The following is an 18,331-nucleotide window of genomic DNA, read 5'->3' on the forward strand; positions in this document are numbered from 1 at the left end:
ATGCATCTTAAGTCTGAGTGGCAGCTGAGAGCATGGGTTTGAACTCTGCTGAAAGAGAGACATCCATCGTTCTTCAGCAGAGAACAGCCTGCACTGTATAATAACCCACTGATGCCCCTCCACACACACACACACACACACACACACACACACACACACACACACACACACACACACACACACACACACACACACACACACACACACACACACACACACACACACTTAACCCTCCAATGCCTTGTCATTCGTGAACAGTGTTTGGCCTTCAACATTAAGGACTTGGCTCTGTTCACCATGTTCTATATGGAGGAGCCTCTTTGGCCCTTTTGAGGTCCTCTGTTTTTTGTCTTTGAGCTTTATTCATTTCACTGCTGGCAACAACAAAGTTTCCCACCAAATTCCACAGACCTAAAACCATCCTCTCTCACTTGTTTTCTATTGCACTCTCACTTTCTTTCTTGCGCTCTCTCTCTCTGTGTCTCTCTCTCTCTCTGTCTCTCTGTCTCTCTCTCTCTCTGTCTCTCTCTCTCTGTCTCTCTGTCTCTCTCTCTCTCTCTCTCTCTCTGTCTCTCTCTCTCTCTCTGTCTCTCTCTCTGTCTCTCTCTCTGTCTCTCTGTCTCTCTGTCTCTCTGTCTCTCTCTCTCTCTCTCTCTCTGTCTCTCTCTCTCTCTCTGTCTCTCTCTCTCTCTCTCTCTCTCTCTCTGTCTCTCTCTGTCTCTCTCTCTGTCTGTCTCTCTCTCTCTCTCTCTCTCTCTCTCTCTCTCTCATGGTCGTGCCTTTTGAGTCTCATGTTATTTTTTGTCATCCATTTCATAAAAGCCAGACATTCTTATATTCTTCAACCACAGTTGTGAGAGGAATTCAGTGTTTTCAAGCTTACTGGAAAGAGACAAAAACAATGTTTTACAATGAATATGGAACACTTTCATAAGGATCATGACTTAGAATGACCTGTAATCACCAACCCACTGAAACAAGTAACAAATTAGCTCTCAACACATCTATGACACTGACATTACTATTGTTTTTTTTTTTGTGTCAGCTTATTTTGGTCTGAAATCAAGAATATAAATATTTAAAAAACGTTGTTTCCTGATTCTGCCTCTTCGACACTATTCTCCTCCCTTTTCTGCATCCTATGACTTGCACCATCTCCTTTCCTCCCGGCCGACTTGGCCCTCCCCTCAAGCTCCGTGGAGGAAAATGGAGGAAAACTTTTGGAGGACCTATCCTCCTTTCACTCCCTCCTCTCTACCGTCTCTTCCTCTGTATCCACTGACTTCTTTCTCCCCTCCCTCTCCAGATGAAATCCTGCGACTAGTGAAGTCTGGCCGCCCGAGAAACTGCCCGCTCGACCTCATCCTCTCCTCCCTTCTCCAGACCATCTCTGGAGATCTTCTCCCATTCCTCACTTCCCTCATCAACTCATCTCGGATGATCTTCTTGAACCTATCCAGTCAGGCTTCAAAGACGGGTCACTCAACCAAGACTGCTTTTCTCTGTGTCACGGAGGCTCTCTGCACTGCCAAAGCTGACTCTCTCTCCTCTGTTCTCATCCTCCTAGATCTATCTGCTGCCTTCGGCACCGTAAACCATCAGATCCTCCTCTCCACCCGCTCACGGCTTGGCCTCTCAGGCTCTACACACTCTTGGATTACATCCTGTCTGGCAGGCCGCTCCTACCAGGTGACTTGGAGAGGATCTGTGTCTGCACACGCACTCTCACTACTGGTGTCCACCAAGGCTCGGTTCTAGGCCATCTCCCCTTCTATCTATACACTAAGTCATTCAGCTCCATCATATCCTCACATGGTCTCTCCTATCATTGCTGTGCTCATGACACTTAACTACTTTTCTTCTTCGGTTGTCTAAGAAGATTTCATGGTGTTCACTTTAAATGTCCAACACAACCTTGTAACTAAAGCCATTGCACTGATCTCAAGCAAAGAGTTGAGATCCTGCAGATTCGATTAAAGTCGTTCTCCATTCTTCTTTTTACCTAATATTTCCCCTGATATACAAAATGTACATCTCAGTAGGTGGTCCAGGAATCCTCTTTTGTTCTCTATGGCTCCTCTAGAAAGGGAAGAGGCTGATGACATCACATCTCCCCATCAGACCAGCTCCTTGAGTGACCTACTCCTTGAAATTTGCAGTTTTGTCTAAAAAACACTATATTTCTCAATGTATTACACCTGTGTACTTTACTGTATTTATACTTGGGGTATAGCTTTTCAACAGTAAACATTCTGACGTCTTTAAGTTAACAAGACAGGTTATGTTTAACAGCTCCTCTATTTGGGAGCTCTGATAACAGTCACTCATATGGGCTGGCTTGGTTACATTCCCTCTCTCCAAGCAATTCAGTTCACATCCTCTCAGTTGACATGGTAACCCTGAGGGCAGTGTTGCCAAGCAACAAGCAAGCAGGTCACAGTGCACTTCAAATCACTCCCAGACCGGCTTGTGTTTCCTTCCCACAGACACTAAGAAAATGTAAAAATGAGTCCCCTTATCCTCTCAGAAAGAGAAGAGTATTTCTGTGACATGCCAGTACAAAGTTCATGACTCCTCAGTAAAGCAATGCGAGAGGTCATACGCTTACAAATTCCAAAGTAATTTAATGTCATGCATATCAATGTAAAATGTATAACTCATTAGTAATGCCATGTTTAATGTTCTTATACTTACAAATGCCGACGTATTTACGTTATGCATATCAAAATAACGTTAGTCTCTCCTTAGTAAATGGAAGGCAAACGGTATACACTTAAATGATTTTTTATTAGGATAAGCAGCAGCATTTCTGTATGAAACATGAGAAACAAATGTGTCGAACAATAGTACAATTTCCTATAGAGGGGTATGATGCCTCTGAATGAACAGTATAGTGGTAAGATGCCATGTATTGATATGAGTGGTTAAACTGAAAAGCCTTTATCTTTGACACTGTCTGATATGCTGCAGATAGTGCCACAAATAGTTCAACGGAAAAAGTGCAAAAACTCACACACACGCGCACGCGCACACACACACACACACACGCACACACACGCACGCACACACACACACACACACACGCACACGCACGCACGCACGCACGCACACACACACACACACACACACACACACACACACACACACACACACACACACACACACACACACACACACACACAGCACATTAATTGTATTCACAAAACATGTATTCACGTATCAAATGTATAAAGCAGTATAGTCACCTAGGTAGCTGATATGATTTAAACACCAACTGGTATATTTATCATCACACAAACTAATAAAAAATCCTGCCTCAGGCAAAGGACAAATGATAACCACATTCTGTATATATGATAAAGAACATAGCCAAATAGAACACCATGTAAAAACGTGATATATATATACGAGCATGTTTCACAAACAGCTTAGCTGTAAATACCAACATTTCTGTGTCATGTAAAATTCACAGTGAAGTAGGGAAAACGTTTTTATCCCTTTGTCTTTTGGGTGAGAACATAGAGACCCCCTTTTCAACGAGCCTTGAACTAAGACATAATCATAACGTTGTACTTTATGGTCCTGTGGTGCTTGCTGCACCTGGACTTGTTCTTTAAACTAGCTTGGGACTTCAGTAGGGGTCAGAAAACCATTAGTCTTTGGAGAACAAGTCAAGAGACTGGGTCTGCTTCCCAAATGGCACCCCCTTCCCTCCTATAGTGCACTACTTTTGACCAGGGCGCATAGGACTATGTAGGGAATAGGGGTCCATTTGGGGTGCACTCTGGTGGTTACTCTACACTGGAGTAACTCTACACCCTAAATGATATTCCAATGGTTGTTGTACAGAGTCTGTATGCTGTATAAGGCTATACGGGGGAATTCGAGGTGACACAAGGCACCTTTTCGTTAAAATCACTTTTTCCTTCTTCCCAGCACATGAAACCAAAACACAGTGAATTAACACTTCCTGGTACGTTTTATAAAACAAGATATAAAACTGTACTGGAACACAAACGTTTACATGGCAAAATCACTTTCATCCATATTAAAACAAATTCACCATACAGAACACGGACATTCGCTTACTCTATGAAAGTGTACTACTGTGTATACAACGACCAGCGTATAGTTCCTATGATGGAAGATGCTATAGCGACACTTAAAAAGGACAGTCAACTCAATAGTGCGAGCTCCCCTTCCCTCCACCATCACTGAGTAGCAGTTCATTAGGACTCATGGGGGACCATTCTCTCCTTCTCCTCTCGTCCCCTCTGACAGGGAGCGCTCTGGCCTTCCTTCCCGGGGTTTCCACTGCTTCCTGGTTCGTCCCAGCAGTGCTGACCGTTTTGTGAACAGAAAAACAGGGTAGTCGCTCCGCTACTGACTGGCCGCGGTCATTTAGAGCCTCCTGTTAGCTACCCCTCCCTCCATCCCTCTTCCTCCTCTCTCACGGTACTATAAAGCATCGCTCCCTCCTCGTCACCCCCTGGCAAAGGGAATGGTATAGTCCAGAGAGACACTGGAAATACTGCAGTGTCCATCATGCCCATTGTATGTTTGTGTCTAAATATAAACTCCACTCATTTTCCCCGTGGTTCTACGTCAGGCTCCAGAGCTGCCCAGCAGTGTTCTGTATAAGAAACGTGTGGTGGTGTTTGAAACGTGTGACTCTCTCTCTGTTTGTCACACCATAGCGGTTTAGCATGGGGGTCCTATTGAGTTGAGAGTCTGTTGTGTTTAGTGCAGACTGGCTGTAGTTGTAGTGAGACCTCCTCGTCCATAGGGGGCGTCACCTCCTGTGGTGGTCAGTCGCTGTCCTTGCGTAGGCTGCGGTCCGTGTGGAGGTTGGCGGGCTCTGGGCTCTTGCACTGGATACTGGTCCCGTTCCCGTTTTGTCCCGTGCTGGTCACTGTGGCATCCGAGTGGCACCAGCAACACAGGCAGGACTGGAAGGGGACAAGGGGACACGGTTAGACACTTGAACAAGGGTACAAGTTTACAAGATTAGAAGCACTATTCATACTGCTGTGGTCATTCTGTGTTGATAACGTTTATTCTATTGCTGCTACGATAGACGAGGTCCAAGTAGACACTTTTCTACAGCTTACAATGATGAGGGCTTGTGTAATGAGGGCTGGGAATGCTTCTTTGAACAATATACTACATAAAACTACATCTGCTCACAGCGTGAGAAGTAGAACACTTTCTATCCTTCCCAAACTCTTAGCCCCAGTTCTGCAGAGAGAGGAAGAGGCACTTTCAGGGTCTGGGAATTTCTGTTATGAGTTAGTCTGAGTCTCTCTCGCTCTCTCGCTCTCTGAGGACAGCTGGAGCTAGGGCTTGGCTTATCTTCAGCTCAGGTCTCTAACAGATGTGTACAGTTATGTGACCTCAACGAGTAAATGAGTTCATAAATCACTGCTTTGCTTTACATCTTCTTTAACTAATGTCATCACCAGCACAGAGCCACAGCCCCTCGGTCGTGGGGAGAGGGAGAGGTTCTCTGTTTGCTTTACTGGCGAGACAGGACAAAGGGTTTGGGGAGGGCTGGGGGGGGGGTTAGTGGAGATACTGATTATATGGGGGGAAAGAGAGAGCGAAAGAAAAAGAAAGGAAGAGAGAGTGAAAAGGATAGAGAGAGATATGCAGCAAGAGATAAAAAGAGAGTTGGGTGTGTGTGTATGTTTAGGGATCTACTGTACCTTGAAGCAGTTTTTGAACTTCTTGCTGACAAAGTAGAGGATGATGGGGTTTATACAGGAGTTTACTGTGGCTAGGTTGATACTCAGGTAATCCAAGACCAACAGGAAGCTGAAAGAAATGACACCCATGTTTTTTGTCCGAACTTCCATTTGAGTTTCATCTCCTTTCAAACATTTCAAATCGTTAAATTGCAGCAACTCAAATAATGTCTGTCTGTGTTTAGTCTGTTGTGGTTCTAGATCCAGTCGAGTGATTCTCCACCAATTTCCACCTTTCCATTTTCCAACACCCCGTACTGAGTCAGTCGTTTCTAATAATGAGATGACAACAGCAAACAAACATGGCTGCACTCACTTGAGCAGGTCACAGCGTCCAACGTCTCCCGAGTTGTAGACCATCTTCTTGAGGATCCTGCTGAGGTGCAGGGGGAACCAGCACAGAGCGAAGATCAGGACCAGGCAGAACACTGCTTTGGCCACTTCCCGTCTCTGGGGATAACAATAAACAACAGATTAGGAAAAGGTTGGACGATGACGATGAAGGGTGATGAAGACAAGATACTGAGAGTGGAAAATGTATTAAAAAAACGCTCAGTCATCCTGAGTACTGTATGGTAACGTCTCTGGGGATGTAAACAGACAAAATGTTAGGTTAGGGAGACGCTAGGTTGTTAGGGAGATGTAGGGTTATGTCATGTAAACCGGATAGGCCAGAGAGAGGAAAAGGACAAACCATTAAAGAGACTACACATGAGTCATTCTGCAGTAGTGTACTGTTACAGTAGAGGTGCCTCTGCCTATACGCAGCCCAACCTGGCTTAGGGCCTCCAAAACGCTAGAGGCTCGGGTTACAGTGCGTAACAACCGAAGAGAAGAGAGATCTGATACTAAGTAGTAGTACTATGAATGTAGAAGGCAGTCGGGGTGGGTTATGCAACATCAGCTTGAGAAGCCTGAGAGGGCATGGGCTTCTCCTTAAGAGACACTAAACATGAGGCAGTCTGGCCTCAAGTACCTTGTGTGTGTGTGTGTGTACCTGTTTGAGGTGTTCACTGAGGACGATACGGAGGCTGCCGTTCCTGTGGTTGAGCATCTCACAGGTCATCAGAGTGTAGAACACGGCCGTACACATCAGAGGAACGCAGAAGTAGAACCCAAACAACCACCAGTCCTTGATGTCCTTATAGTACTGCAGGAGAACCACAACAGGAGAACGTTATTACACAGGTTCTATGCAGGAGAACCACAATTCTTAACATTCCAATACTCCAGAAGACTGTCCAGCAGGCAAACGTGGAAAACGGGTAGTACTGATGTCGTAATGAGGTCATTTCAATCAGTTTCACCTGCATGGTTTGGTCATGATATTGGATTTAGTATCTTTTGTGTTTTGCATGATGTGAACTAGACACACACATGGCTCAGCTTGAAGGAACCATACATCAGTTGAGCTGTAATTGCTGTTGTGGCCTGCGATCAATTATGTTCTCCAGGCTTGTGGGCAAAGAAAGTGATCACCTCAGAGATTCTTTCTCTGAGGGAAAAAAAACGTATGGAGACCTCTGTCAGAGTTCAAATGCTATTTGGGTTCAAGTACTATTTGAAATCTTTCAAATACTTTGTGTTTGCTCTAGCCTACCTAGAGTACCAGATGTTTTGGGATGATTCTATTCGTCCATTAAGCCAAACAAGCTCAGTCAGCTAAAGTATTTGAAATGATATTTGAACCCAGGTCTGGCCTTTGTATGCTTCCTTTCACCATATTTCTAGCTCTTTGGGTGGTTCCACCAAGAATGTCAGAGAAATGAATGTCAGTATGATAAATCTACCACTGTATTTATAACAATTACTTTTCAAGCCAAGTATTTGGACAGATGGAATTGTTTTTGATAGGTCAGTGCAAGGATACACCACCACATGAAATCATGGACTCTCAGATTGACTGACTTAACACACATGTACTGTACTGTAACCCTACTTCAATCACCTTTGTCATTTAAATCACAATGAATAAGAGGTGGGACCTGATCCTAGATCAGCACTCTTACTCTGAGACACTTTGTGGGCCAGATTTGTTTGTATACAGGTAATAACATTATTTGAAGTGCAGAAGCGTCAACAAGAAAATGGGTCGTACCATCATGAAGTCAGTCTTGGGGTAGAGCATGCATGTCTGTATGGTCTCGTTCCTGTAGTTGAATTGAACCATGTCGAAGCCGATGGCCTCTGGTACAGCCAGGACCATGGACAGCACCCAGATGGACACGATCTCCATGGCCGTCCGAAGTGGAATGCCTACTCCCTGGACCCTGCTCCATGACGCCACTGCACGGTACCTGGGGCATAGAGGGACACAAAGAATGAAAGGGTGAACATGGTGGGATAAGGTAGGGGTTAGAGCAGAGCCAGGGCTGTGGACCTGTCAGCAACAACTGCTGAGTTGGAACTAATAAACAGCATGAAGTCATTTCAACCAGCTTTTAATGGTTGTAATGAAGTCATTTCAACCAGATTTTAAATGGTTGTAATGAAGTCATTTCAACCAGCTTTAAATGGTTGTAATGAAGTCATTTCAACCAGCCTTTAATGGTTGTAATGAAGTCATTTCAACCAGCTTTAAATGGTTGTAATGAAGTCATTTCAACCAGATTTTAAATGGTTGTAATGAAGTCATTTCAACCAGCTTTAAATGGTTGTAATGAAGTCATTTCAACCAGCCTTTAATGGTTGTAATGAAGTCATTTCAACCAGCTTTAAATGGTTGTAATGAAGTCATTTCAACCAGATTTAAATGGTTGTAATGAAGTCATTTCTACCAGCTTTAAATGGTTGTAATGAACTCATTTCAACCAGCCTTTAATGGTTGTAATGAAGTCATTTCAACCAGCTTTAAATGGTTGTAATGAAGTCATTTCAACCAGATTTAAATGGTTGTAATGAAGTCATTTCAACCAGCTTTTAATGGTTGTAATGAAGTCATTTCAACCATCTTTAAATGGTTGTAATGAAGTCATTTCAACCAGCTTTAAATGGTTGTAATGAAGTCATTTCAACCAGCCTTTAATGGTTGTAATGAAGTCATTTCAACCAGCTTTAAATGGTTGTAATGAAGTCATTTCAACCAGATTTAAATGGTTGTAATGAAGTCATTTCAACCAGATTTAAATGGTTGTAATGAAGTCATTTCAACCAGATTTAAATGGTTGTAATGAAGTCATTTCAACCAGCCTTTAATGGTTGTAATGAAGTCATTTCAACCAGCTTTAAATTGTTGTAATGAAGTCATTTCAACCAGATTTAAATGGTTGTAATGAAGTCATTTCTACCAGCTTTAAATGGTTGTAATGAAGTCATTTCAACCAGCCTTTAATGGTTGTAATGAAGTCATTTCAACCAGCTTTAAATGGTTGTAATGAAGTCATTTCAACCAGATTTAAATGGTTGTAATGAAGTCATTTCAACCAGCTTTTAATGGTTGTAATGAAGTCATTTCAACCAGCTTTAAATGGTTGTAATGAAGTCATTTCAACTAGCTTTTAATGGTTGTAATGAAGTCATTTCAACTAGCTTTGCTAGGAGGTGCAAGTGACTGTGAAAAGTGAACCTATTTTAGAGACACTTCCAGTACTTGAATAATAGACTTACTTCAAACTTTTAACCCTGCATGGGAACGTGATTGTGAGAACCACAGAGATATGGTGAGAAAACTACTGAAATACTTGTTCATCTTATTACAGTACCCATTGTGTTGGGTCAACTCAGCTGTACATTGTAGTATAAGCTCTATGAACTGACTGCATGGCAGTAGACCAGACACACACTGTACCGCATAGTGAGAAAAATGATCCAAGTTAAGATTTAATGAACAACAGATAATAATCAATTGTTTATCCTCAGAATCTAATATTAATTCTTTTGTGAAGCCTCCAAACAAGCGTTGGCAGGAGCTATGGTCTGTTTGTTGACGCTTTGTTTCCTGTGTTCCAAATCATGTTTGCTTGTTTGTTTCATTAATAGGCACCGCTTGTCTAAATGTTTTAGTAAAACGGTGCATCAAGATTTTATGGCCTGAACAATATATTTTTCATGACGCACTTGAATACCCTTGTCAAACAACATAGTGTCATTTATATTTTACCCAGATGGTAATGCATCCATATTGTCTCCCTCTCGCTCCCTCTCTCTCTCTCTCAAACAGAGAGGACGAGACACAACGCGTGCAAACCAGGCGAGATATGCTGCACTTTTTCTGAGAACAAAATGGAGACCTGCTATTGAACTCGGCTCTACCACTAGCGTCTCTCTCTCTCTCTCTCTCTGTCTCTCTCTTTCTCTCTCTCTCTCTCTCTCTCTCTCTCTCTCTCTATGATGGGAGTCATTCAGCATAGCTGGTATGTTAAACTGGCTTCCATCCCTTTAGATCCAGAACAGGCCTCCTTATGCTCTTATCTCTTATGTCTGCTAACTCACAGACCAATGAAGCCGGACGTCAGCCCCTCACTTTCACTCTGCTGATAAACAGGACCGACTGTGTTAAGTGTTACAAGAACTGAAGGGAGTGAGACGGGAATACAAGTCTAGTCGTGTAGCAACAGACACAAAACAATCCGAGTTAAAAATGTGAGAATAAACATGTTTAGATTTGAGAATAAAACTACTTCTGCTCCTTGATGGCAAAGCTACCCCTCCTCAGGGAGAGAAATGTCTAAGACCACAAAGCGTCTCAGAGTAGGAGTGCTGATCTAGCATCAGATTTTACTTATGGATCATGGTGAAAAAGATTATATGGGCCGATTCTAGATCAGTACTCCTACTCTGAGAGGTTTTGTGGATATGGCCCCGGCTGGCCTAGTCCTTAACAGATGCAGCCAATAGAAAACTAGGAGGAAGAGTAACTATGTTGGTAATGGGAGAGCTCCATTATTACTGACGTTACAAACTCCCGGAATAAACTGCCTTTACCGTACTACCCCCACTAAGGAGTTAAACTAACTCCCAACCTGTGGTTTCCTTTAAATCAAATTAGGGAAGTCATTCATCTTTCCTGGTCAATTTGTCTCAGCCACTCCCATACATAGAGTAGGCTTTACTGTTCAACAAACACTTTTGGTTTGAATTCAAACCACGGCAATGTGATTTATCACGGTGTTGGTGAGTTACTGGCAAAGGTTGAGGGTCAACATTTTTTAAAGATGACTTTTTTCTTTGATACATACATATTGTAAAGTAATTGTACAAATATTATTAGACTGATTTTCATTTGGAGTTTACCCTAACCTGCATATAAAGATTCACAGAACTGAAATCTTCCACCATTGGTTGATTTGGAATTCAGCAGTGGTACATGGGACTGACCTGTCGACGCTTAGGGCACAGAGGTTGAGGACGGTGATGCCCACAGAGGCCTTCTGTATGAATGGCACCAGCTTACACAGACACAGCCCAAAGTAACTGTCATCGAAGGGGAACCTGGTGGCAAGGAGCTGCAGGGACAGAGAGAGAGAGAGAGAGAGAGAGAGAGAGAGAGAGGGAGAAAGAGCGAGAAAGAGAGAGAGAGAGAGAGAAAGAGAGAGAGAGAGGGAGAAAGAGTGAGAAAGAGAGAGAGAGAGAGAAAAAGAGAGAGAGAGAGCGTCAGCACATCGTAGAAGGCAGTATGTACGCTTCAACTCACAACGGGCTTTGCATTGCATCGTCAGGAAATAACTACACACCTTAGATGGCATTTAGCCAGTTGGCACTTCCCCGTATTACAAACCCTTTCAAAAGATATCAGAAATCCATAATGCTCATTATTAGCCAGTATGGTAACTGAGAAGACAGAAAAAGCATGTAAAATATTTATTGAATTGTGAAAGAACAATACCTGATGTGAAGAGTAATAATAATAATAAAATACGAAGAAGAACAATAATAATAATAATGGACTAGCCCTTATATCTCTTTCTTTACTAACTAGTAAGGGATAAATTATAAGGGATTGAGGTTAGAGGATCACATGTTTATCTCCTCTTAGCTCAATTCCCATTGTCCTTAAGGTGCTGACTATCTTTAACCACGGTATTGTAGCAGGCCCTTCCCAACAGGCAGGCTAGTCTCAGTCATATCAGAGGGCTTTCATGGTACGTCGTGACTTCATTCTGAATCTGAGTACAGTCCAACAGCAGGCCCATATGCGCCTCATCATCTTGATACAGTACATCATTGAGTCAGGTCCTACAATAAAACCCTAGCAAGCCAACCCTGGAACTGTCCCTGAAAGTGACATCCTTTCTTTAATTGGACTTCCAGGCATCTATAAGCACCACTTCCCATAGCCTCTTATAAGAAGAGCTCCCTTAACAAAACAACTCACAGCTCTCCCTGTAGAACAGACTGCTAAAACCACCCTTTGTCATTAGGAAGTAGTCTTGGCAGCTGTTGTTGAACAGGAATCGACATGGGCCGAACAAAGAGAGAAAGAGGGGATTAACCCAGAGTCGTTGAGAGGCCGGGCCAAAGGAAGCACTTCACGGGTGCATCCTTGTCCCCCTATTGTTCAATTGGAGCGCTAGGCGGTTCCATCTAATCAAAAAGTCTCGAGAACATGGGAGTTGGAAGGGAAAGGGGGGTACGTCACTGTGGGTGTGTGTGTAGCCTGTGTCCGTATGTGTGTATGTAGTGTGTATAGGATTATATTTGGAAACTGCGTCAAACAAACCCCATAGGAAGTGAGCTGGGCCTCCCTAAAGCACATGTCCCTGTAGTGCAGACATGTTCACAGGGAGTGTTTGACCTGAATCCAGAGTTGTACCTACGACACTAATTTTCCTCACCAGTACAAAGGGACACAGTGATTTATCCTTCATGTGTGTAACTGAAACTCCCTAATACAGGAAAGACCCCCCCCCCCCCTTTGTACATGTGGAGAATCATCTGTCCCGGGACCCTGGCACTTCCATATGTGCTGACACAGTGTGATGAAACTGTATACCGGTAATACTAAAAAGGTGGCTTCACCACTTCTCTTCACAATGAACTGAGCATTCCCAATGTACTGCACTACATCCTATTAAAAACCTTGACCTGTTCAACCTATGTATGTGGACCCAATGGAAAATATGCTCATTACTCTCAAGCAATAATACCACAGCAGGTAAGATAACGTCGTAAATCATCTGTGAGTTCTATCTAGATCATGTTAAAGTGAACCCACATGGGGGGTAAATGGACTACGGTCTAATGGGTTTAAATGGCTCACACTGGACACGTGATTCATCATTTAACCAGACCCATTTATTCTGAGTGTAGAGAGGTTCAAACGTGATCGCAGATAAGAGGGCTGGAGAGGAGAGCTGGTCCTGTCACAAACCACGGGTCAGAGCAGGGCCACTGAAATGTGTGACCGCAGTCTGATTGGTCTGATTCCATTGTTTATTTAAGTCTGGGCCTCTCCCTGCTTCCTTCATAACAAAGAGCCACCCAATGAAGATAAAGTAGTACTACTACCGACTGAAATCAACTTTGGAGAGCAACATGATGTTTGGGGAGCCTTCTAATGAATACTTTATTTATTTGTTCTCCCCTTTCTTTTCTCCACTACTCTCTCTCTCTCTCTCTCTCTCTCTCTCTTACACTCTCTCTCTCTGTCTCTCTGTCTCTGTCTCTCTCTCTCTCTCTCTTGCACTCTCTCTCTCTCTCTTGCACTCTCTCTCTTACACTCTCTCTCTCTCTCTCTCTTGCACTCTCTCTCTCGCACTCTCTCTCTTTCTCTCTCTCTCTCTCTTGCTCTCTCTCTCTCTCTCTCTCTCTCTCTCTCTCGCATGCTCTCTCTCTCTCTCTCGCTCTCTCTCTCTCTCTCTCTGTCTCTCTCTCTGTCTCTCTCTCTCTCTGTCTCTCTCTCTTGCGCGCTCTCTCTCGCTCTCTCTCTCACCCGCTCTCTCTCTCTCTTTCTCAATTCAATTCAAACCTTTATTGGCATGGGAAACATATGTTTACATTGCCAAAGCAAGTGAAATAATCTCTCGCTCTCTCGCTCTCTCAATCTCTCTGAGATGCAATTATGCTTCAATATATCCATGCAAAATTCACTGTGATGTCCAGTGTACAGGATGGATATGCGTCTCTTACCTTGTAGACGTTGATGGGTATATCTATGGTGATGTAGATGAGGTCTCCCAGCGCCAGGCTGGCGATGAGGGCATTGGGCCCGTTCCTCATGCACTTATTCTGGTAGATAATTCTCAACAGGGTGGAATTGCACACTATGCCCACCACAAACACTATGATAGAAATCACTGTGTTGATGTATTTGAAATAGCTTTGAATGGAAGTGGCGATGGTGCATGATGGAGGGGCCCTTATCCTGGTGATGTTTGTGGCCCCAGATCCAGCTCCGACCCTGTGCCATTGCGGCCCCTGGTGGCCCCTGGTGGAGATGGGGCTCCCATGCTCCAGGAAGGGGATGCTGGTGCTGTGGAAGCCCAGGGGTTGGAGGGTGATGTGGGTGTTGAGGAGGACCAGGCCCTGGTCTGGGGGTAGGGAGTCCTTCTCCCCCTCGTCTGTGGTGCTGTTTATCTGACACATTCCAGGGCCAGGCAGGGCGGCAATGACGGCCATTAGCACCAACACATGTACGATTGGGGCGCCCATTATAGAACACATTCCACGCTTTGTCTCAGGAGATGGACAGATAGTGTAGGGGTTCCCCATGTACTGTTGGTGGTGAGAGCTGGTGAGCGAGAGAGACAAGGGAGGGGAGAGAGATAGAGAGGGGGGAGAGCAAGTCAGAGAGAGAGGTGGGGAGCAAGTTAGAGAGAGAGGGAGGGAGAGCAAGATAGAGAGAGTGAGAGAGACAGAAAGACAGAGATGAAGGGAGACAGGGGGAAAAAAGCATATTTCAGCCAGCAAACTTTGCAAGCAACAAAACAAAACTTCCTCAATTGAATCGACTGTTCAACAACTGTATACTTTTGTCCGAATCCAAGAACATCTCCTCAGAAATGGAGCCAAAACCAGAATGTGTCAGTCAAAAGTTCCACATCACAGTGGGTCCTCTCCCATCCTCTCCAACTGCTAGGGGAAGTAAAACGACCTCCTTCAGACTTCAAACAGGTTTTGCCAAGGGGGCACAGATGGGAAGATGCCACGACTGGTTACAGTCAAACAATATGAAGCGTCTCCTCTCTTCTCTGTCATTTCTGGAAGTAATAATCAGCAAAGGCTTTGTGCTAATAGGAGTGTGTGGGCTACAAGCCCATATTACACACATTCACGCAGGCTCACACACACACACACACACACACACAGAGAGAGAGAGCCAGGCAGGGCTTTATATTGTTTTGACAATGTGCCCCCTGCGTGGCTTCTTCAGTGTGGTTTCCTCTGCCCTGCATTCTCCCTTCTGGTTTTAATTTAAAGACTCAGACTAGCGGTTAGAAAACAATGAGACATTTTAACATGAAATAATCCAATCAGGCCCATGTATAGTCAGTGTTATATTACACAATACAGCTTTTGTATTTTACTAGGTCAAACTTTACAGAGTAGTTAAAAACCCTTTCTATGAATGTACAATCTAGTCTCACCGAATTCAGACCAAGGAGGTAAAGAAAACTGAGATCTACATTTGAATACTTTTCATCACAACAGAACACAGTGCCTCTCCAGCTAGCCATGAAGAGTGTTTCATCCTGTTCAAAGTCCCAGATGTCACCTAGTTAGTACACAAAAACCTATTTAGCATCCAGCACTTCATGTAGCATCACCGTTTAGCATCAGGCACCACACTACTGGGACCCTGTGTGACGGCACGTAAACTGATATATTGATAAATAATAAATAGGTTTGGTTTTCACCTACCGCTCTGCTCTCCTAAAATGTCTGCTCCTGCCTCCCCTGTTGGAACCGTCAGGCGAACTTTCTGCTGAAGCCCCTAGACATCTGAATCACATCACATGAGTAATTAACCAACTATCAAAGTCGCAGAGTCGGAGTTAGTGTCCCACTTGGTTTGGTTTGCCCAACGTACGTGGCAGTGTGCTGCCTGTGAGGTGCTGCGCATTAGGCTCTGGGTTTTCCTGTGGAGAGTTGGGAGCGTGTGTGTGTGTGTGTGTGTGTCTGTGTGTGTCTCAGAGCGCAGCAGGAGTGGAGGGAGCACTTTGACTGAGAGGGAGTGTAAATCTCCACCTCCCCTCGGTAACAGGCCCCCCATAGGAAAGAGCAACAGCAGCCACTCTCTCACTCTTTCTCTCTCGTTATCTTTTCTCTCTCTCTTTCTCTCACTCTCTATCTTTCTCCTCTCTGTCTCTCTATCTTTCTCTCTCTCCTTTCTCTCCCCTCTCTCTCTCTCTCTCTCTCTCTCTCTCTCCCCTCTCTCCCCTTCTCTCACTCCTTCTCTCATCTCTCTCTCATCTCTGCACTGCCTGCTGAAAATAATCTCAGTGGCACAACGCACTTCGATATACACAAACACACACACACTCCCACCCTCACGCACCGGGTATCTGGGAACCACACTGTCCCCAGTCAGTATGCCCCTCTCTCCTCTCCTCAGATCCCAGATCAGATTCTAGCCCTGTACACGGCTCAACCGTTTCTTCCCATTAAAGGAAACATAGATGAACATCGTAAGGAAATGTGAGGAGGGCAGTCGGAATTAAATGTGCATGTCCCAGTCGTCTTGATTTGAACCTGAGGTGGAAAGAGAGCGGAACCAAACTTTCTTTGAAACATTACTTTTTACATATATTTGATATATTGTCCTATAGACATGTACGGCACAAAGTACATCACGTCCAGACAGATAGATGTTGTGAGTTGCTAGGTAACAAAGAAGAGTGAGGCATGTCAATAATGATGAGGAATGTGAGATCCTCTCCATCGGTGTCCATTACTCGTTCCATAACTATACACTTCGCAAATGGGCCCGTTATCAATACATTGTCTAAAAGCAGGAAGAGAGGCTATCCAAGCAGGCCAAGGTCGGCCCTTCTCTCTCCCAACGAGCTGACACTGCAACTGTTTAGCTAAATAAAGAACCTGGACAATGGAGTTCCAAATCACGAGGAAGATAAGATAACGTGCAAACAGATAAGGTACACACACACACACACAAACTCACACACACACCGCTTGATTACTTGTGGGCTCCCAGGCCTTGTCAAAGTCAAGGGCCATTCCTAAAAGCTGATTGAACATCCTCCGAGAAGACAAAGTAGTGTTTTCTGTATCAGCAGCACTCCAATATTCCCTTCCCTCCCCCGCGCCCTTCGCTGGTACATTCTCCTGGCCTAAGGGTAGGCTTCTTTCCATTAAGGTCAGGCTGTAGCAATCATCTCATTGAACAACACTTTGGATCACATCGTCATTTGAATGAAAACAGTGTGTCTGACGTTATCAGAGTCTCCCGTGGAAAATATTACCTTGTAAAAGTGGAAATATTTATGATAATCAAGTAATTATGTTTTGCGTGCCATGTCATACCAGGAAGAGATGGAATATGAGAGAAAATATACACTTTTTATATAGTGTAAATACATCCCTTAGTATTAATTGTTTCAGATATTTTATGCATTTAATCATTGGTTGACTATTAATTGTATAATAATAATGAAAAATATCACGTAGATCATAACATCATGTGCCCTATTTTAGTAATGAACATTTAAAGACTTTCCTTTATGCTTTTTTAATGAATCCCCAATAACAGATTCACTGATCCCATCCAATTATAGTACACTTGTGAAGGTACTTTACATACTTAATATAAATTGGGACTTAATTGGATAAATCTAATATCTACCGCAATTTAAATTTAAAAGGATTGTGTTTTCTTTAATTGTATCCATAAATATCTCATGGCTTCTGAATTAGTTATTGGTCAACAGTGGCGTTATCTTTTATTCATCGGGACGTGATTCGCTGACGGGTCCCCTGGTTGCTGCAGCCTGGCATCAAGCTTCGACGCCTCCATCATTGTAACTTTTGAGGGGTTTCGCTAGCTGCTAGTTGGAAGTCTTTGTTAATAAAACCATTAATATATAAATGATGGAACCTTTACCTGGGTCCCAGTTGCCACGGCTTTCATGTTGTTGTTGTGTTGTTGTCTGACTGTTCATCAGGTATTAATGGCATTCTGTGTGAACTCGCTGGATGGCAGGCTGCCTGGTAATTCATATGCTTGTTCTCTGATGGCATCTGTCGAAGTGTGCTCTCTGCACATTGGTACATACCCTGTGGGAAGCAACCCACCCAGTCCCACACTGAGTGGGATGTAAGCAATTTCTTATCTGGGGCACTTGCTCCAAATGACAAAAAGGGAAAAGAGAGAGAGAAATGGGAAAGAAGTTAGAGGCCAATTTTATTGTGACAATCAGTGACAAACTGTAGTGACTTTTTCTACTTTGACTGAATTTGTTGGTTAATTGGAGAGAGGGATTACTGTGACGACAGATCGACTTGGAAAAGGGAATGCAGGATAACTCAATGATGGAAGTATAATCACAGTTGTGATAGTGTAATTCATGTTAGCATATGAGTTCAATTTATTTCATTACGATATGCCATCGGACCGTTATCCAATCAAGACTGGATTAAGATCAGAATGGCTGAGGTTGAGTCAATAAGGAATGATGGGAAATTACTCATCA

General features: G+C 43.7%; 1 protein-coding gene across 1 annotated transcript; it reads right to left on the bottom strand.

Annotated features, from left to right (window-relative positions):
• Positions 1-2,768: 2,768 nt before the first annotated feature.
• On the bottom strand, positions 2,769-16,197 carry LOC109901296 (endothelin receptor type B). The gene is made up of 8 exons (XM_020497344.2): positions 15,543-16,197; positions 13,812-14,412; positions 11,061-11,188; positions 7,843-8,041; positions 6,742-6,894; positions 6,061-6,194; positions 5,706-5,814; positions 2,769-4,949 (listed from the first exon to the last, which is right to left on the bottom strand). The coding sequence occupies exons 2-8, from the start codon at positions 14,391-14,393 to the stop codon at positions 4,809-4,811; spliced, it is 1,446 nt and encodes a 481-aa protein (XP_020352933.2). The 5' UTR covers positions 14,394-14,412; positions 15,543-16,197; the 3' UTR covers positions 2,769-4,808.
• Between the last annotated feature and the right edge of the window lie 2,134 nt (positions 16,198-18,331).

Source organism: Oncorhynchus kisutch, linkage group LG12 (genome assembly GCF_002021735.2).
Source record: "Oncorhynchus kisutch isolate 150728-3 linkage group LG12, Okis_V2, whole genome shotgun sequence".
Lineage (NCBI taxonomy): Eukaryota > Metazoa > Chordata > Actinopteri > Salmoniformes > Salmonidae > Oncorhynchus > Oncorhynchus kisutch.